The sequence below is a fragment of the Olea europaea genome, chromosome 11, assembly GCF_002742605.1.
Source record: "Olea europaea var. sylvestris chromosome 11, O_europaea_v1, whole genome shotgun sequence".
Taxonomy (NCBI): Eukaryota; Viridiplantae; Streptophyta; class Magnoliopsida; order Lamiales; family Oleaceae; genus Olea; species Olea europaea.
The window spans coordinates 3,781,360-3,784,718 of NC_036247.1; the positions used below are offsets into that span (position 1 = coordinate 3,781,360).

At 36.4% G+C, this 3,359-nt stretch overlaps 1 protein-coding gene across 1 annotated transcript in view; it reads left to right on the forward strand.

The window, feature by feature from the left end:
* Positions 1 to 1,552: 1,552 nt before the first annotated feature.
* The window catches only part of LOC111403026 (protein mago nashi homolog), a 5,475-nt gene continuing 3,668 nt past the window's right edge, over positions 1,553 to 3,359 (forward strand). Inside the window, exons 1-2 of the mRNA XM_023031371.1 lie at positions 1,553 to 1,861; positions 2,058 to 2,234. Of these exons, the coding sequence (XP_022887139.1) occupies positions 1,643 to 1,861; positions 2,058 to 2,234 (396 nt within the window). The 5' untranslated portion in view covers positions 1,553 to 1,642. The remainder of the gene's footprint in view (positions 1,862 to 2,057; positions 2,235 to 3,359) is intronic.

Consider the following 3,359-nt stretch of genomic DNA (forward strand, 5'->3'; position numbering starts at 1 on the left):
ATGGGAATTGCATATACCCTATAAATAGACCAAAAATGTGACCTTCAAGTGGCTTCGACTCAGTAAAACCCCCAACTTGGGTGACAAAAAAAGAGGCATGAAGCAGACAAAGCACCAAAGAGGAGTTGAGGAAGTTTTATTATCCAAAGAGAAGATGAAGAAGATTGATAGGAGAGGTGATGGCAAGAAAAGATTGAAATGTAGTATTTGCAGTCAAAAGTGGCACAATAAAAGACGCCACTCGAACCGTGCTTCGTAGGCAAGCTACACAACAAATGAGGTATATACTAAGTCATAATCATATATGTATATCCTGTATTTGTTTTAATTATTATGTTGGTTGAGGTCCTTTTTAATAAATTGTGGGAGGACATAAATGGTCCGAGGGCATGGGAAGCTACAAGAGCAAATGTTGGACAACAATTTGCCTATTCCCAGCTGACTACTACTGCTGGAATTAAACAAGGTGTTGGGCGGCATTTTCTTTCCCAACCTATCGACAGTGCTAGACAAACAGGGTTTGACTGGTTCGACATCTTTCATACCAAAACCAAGAACCAATTTCAGTAAGAAGGGATCTATACCTCAGCGAAGGCCAAGAGCCAGTGGAAGTTTGAACATGACGGCAACTCTTAGCGAAGCATGGAACAACTTGATGACGAAATGACGCCGGTTGAAGTCTATTATATGTTTTTTGTCAACGAACTCTATTTTGATTGCAACCATATAGTTTTTGTCAATTTTTAAGGTGAAATGTAGAAGATTGCGAGTCGTTATATGTGATGAGTGATATTTCACTCATAATATCAATGACATTAAGCTTACTATTTAGTTCGTTCTTACGAGTTTTAGCCGTCTTAGCATATGGTTTAGTGTTATGTGTTAGGTGTTGGAAGTAGGGAAAAGAAGGAACAAAGGAAGCCAAGTGAATGAAGAAGGAAAAAAAACAAAGAAGAGGAAACGAGATGCATCCAGTTAAAGCAGAAAAATAGTAGAGACAATTTGTAGCGCCAACCCTGGGCAATGCGGCACCAGCACATGGATTCATTGCGGCGCTGCGACGCTAGTGATGGGCGCCAAGATGCCACCGTGTGGCTGTAAGGTTTTTAAGGTTTGAAATTTGTACTTGAGGTCCCCAAGATTTTATGTTCAGGTGTTTTGGTCCTTTGAGTTTGAGTTAAAATTATAACGGTTCTAATGGTGAACGTTTCTATAAGTTTGTAAACTTCAGTGACCATTAGTGAAAGTACTTGTAAGTTAAGTGATCGTTTCTGTAAGTTTGTAACTATAGTGATCGTTTTGTAATTTTTAGATAAGTTTAGTGATCATTTGTAAAATTAACCAATTAAAATAATAAGGAATAATAACAAAATGTCTTTTAAGGCTCGTTTATGCCCCATTAATTTGAAAAAAAAATGTATTATTGAATAGTAATTGATGCAAAATGTGTGGTTAAAAAATAAAAAATTATTTTTAATTTACGTGTAATATTATTTTAATGAAAAATGTATGAAAAAAAATGAGTAACGAAAAAGAAGGAAAAAAATTGAATGTCAAACAGGACTAAATTGCTTCTCAAAGAACCATTAATCCTCCTTCAGCGCAGACTGCTCAAAATCTCAAAGAACTCTCGAAGCAACCAATGGCAGGCATGGAGGAAAACGACGAGTTCTATCTGCGCTACTACGTGGGGCACAAGGGAAAGTTCGGCCACGAATTCCTAGAATTCGAGTTCCGGCCCGATGGCAAGCTGCGGTACGCCAATAACTCTAACTACAAGAACGACACAATGATCCGTAAGGAGGTTTTTGTGACCCCTTCTGTCCTCAAGGAGTGTCGCCGCATTGTCTCCGATTCCGAGGTAAGCCGCCTTGCCTTTTGAATTTCCGATCTTCTGGACTCATTTTTATACCATTAGGGTTTTAAGGATTTTGTCACGATAACATTATAATGTTGTTGTTAATTGGTATTGGAGGATTTTTTTTTCGCTACTTTTTTGTTTTATTTTCGAATATTAGGGTTTTCGTTGAAAATAATAGTAGTATGTTGGGTTGCAGATAATGAAGGAGGACGATAATAATTGGCCGGAGCCCGACCGTGTGGGGAGGCAGGAGCTGGAGATTGTAATGGGGAACGAGCACATCTCGTTTACGACTTCGAAGATTGGTTCTCTCATGGATGTGCAGACAAGCAAGGATCCCGAAGGCCTCCGCATCTTTTACTATCTGGTTCAGGTTCGTATATTTCCAAGTTTTTTGTGTTTACTTTTTAATTATGAATTGAATTTATTCATACCTGTCGTGAAATTTTCTTTCTTTTCTTTGTCTTTTGGTTTTTGTTGAGGCATACTATTTGAGATTTGGATGATGAATGTAATTTATGCATATGAATGGTGGTTATTTGGTCCTATATTTTGTTTTATGAATAGAGGCTTCTAATGAACAGATGAAGATTTAGCATTTACTGCTCTACTAGTAGTTGAGTTTGCTTGCAATAGTCTATTATTCATTAATTTTTGAGATGGTCGCTCTTTTTTTTTTTTTCTCTCTCTTTTGGGGGCAGAGGGAGGTGTTAGTGAACTTGGTAAATTTCTTCGAATAGTTAGAAAATTGAATAATTTGAAGTCTCTCACTTGCACAAAAGCTTGGGGTCAGTTCATAATGATTAAATTGGAAATAGACTGTGTTTTTGAGGCATCTTTATCCCTTGTTTGAGCGTCCAAACTATACTTAAGCATGAATATTTAATGCAGGTATACGGCTACATATAGGATTCATCAAACCTCAAATTTTGCATATTTGGTCTTGGAAAATATTTTATATTTTAAAACTTTACTCTTTATTGTGTGAGAGGTATCTAACACAAGGAGAATTATTCAGAATGCATATTAGAATCTTAGTCACTGAACAAAGTAAAAATATATGTACTTTTAATATGATTATTGCAAATGTTGTGCACGTCTTCCATACCTTTGTTCTAAAATGCCCAGAAATGCCCAGCGTGGGCTCTCTATGCATTCTAGAAGAATTACAAAGCAAAAACTCAAGTTTTGTTTGGACCTTGAATTGCTTGAATGTGAATATCTCGTGTGTAAAAAATGGCAGAAATGTTTTTGAACAATAGCTTGTCCAGTTGTCCTTTTATTTTTCATTATGTTGGATATGGATCGCTAAAGCTCTGTAAAAAAAGATGTCTCATTGTAATAAGTATAAGCGAAAGGTTAGAGAGGTTTTAGACTAATATCTATTTATATGAAAAATTGGAAACCAAATGAGCAGTTGTCTTATGGGTTGCTTGTTTTGTTTTTATTGGAGGCACTTGGTGTTGAAGTGTGTTTTTAGGAAAATGTTTCTCTTCAT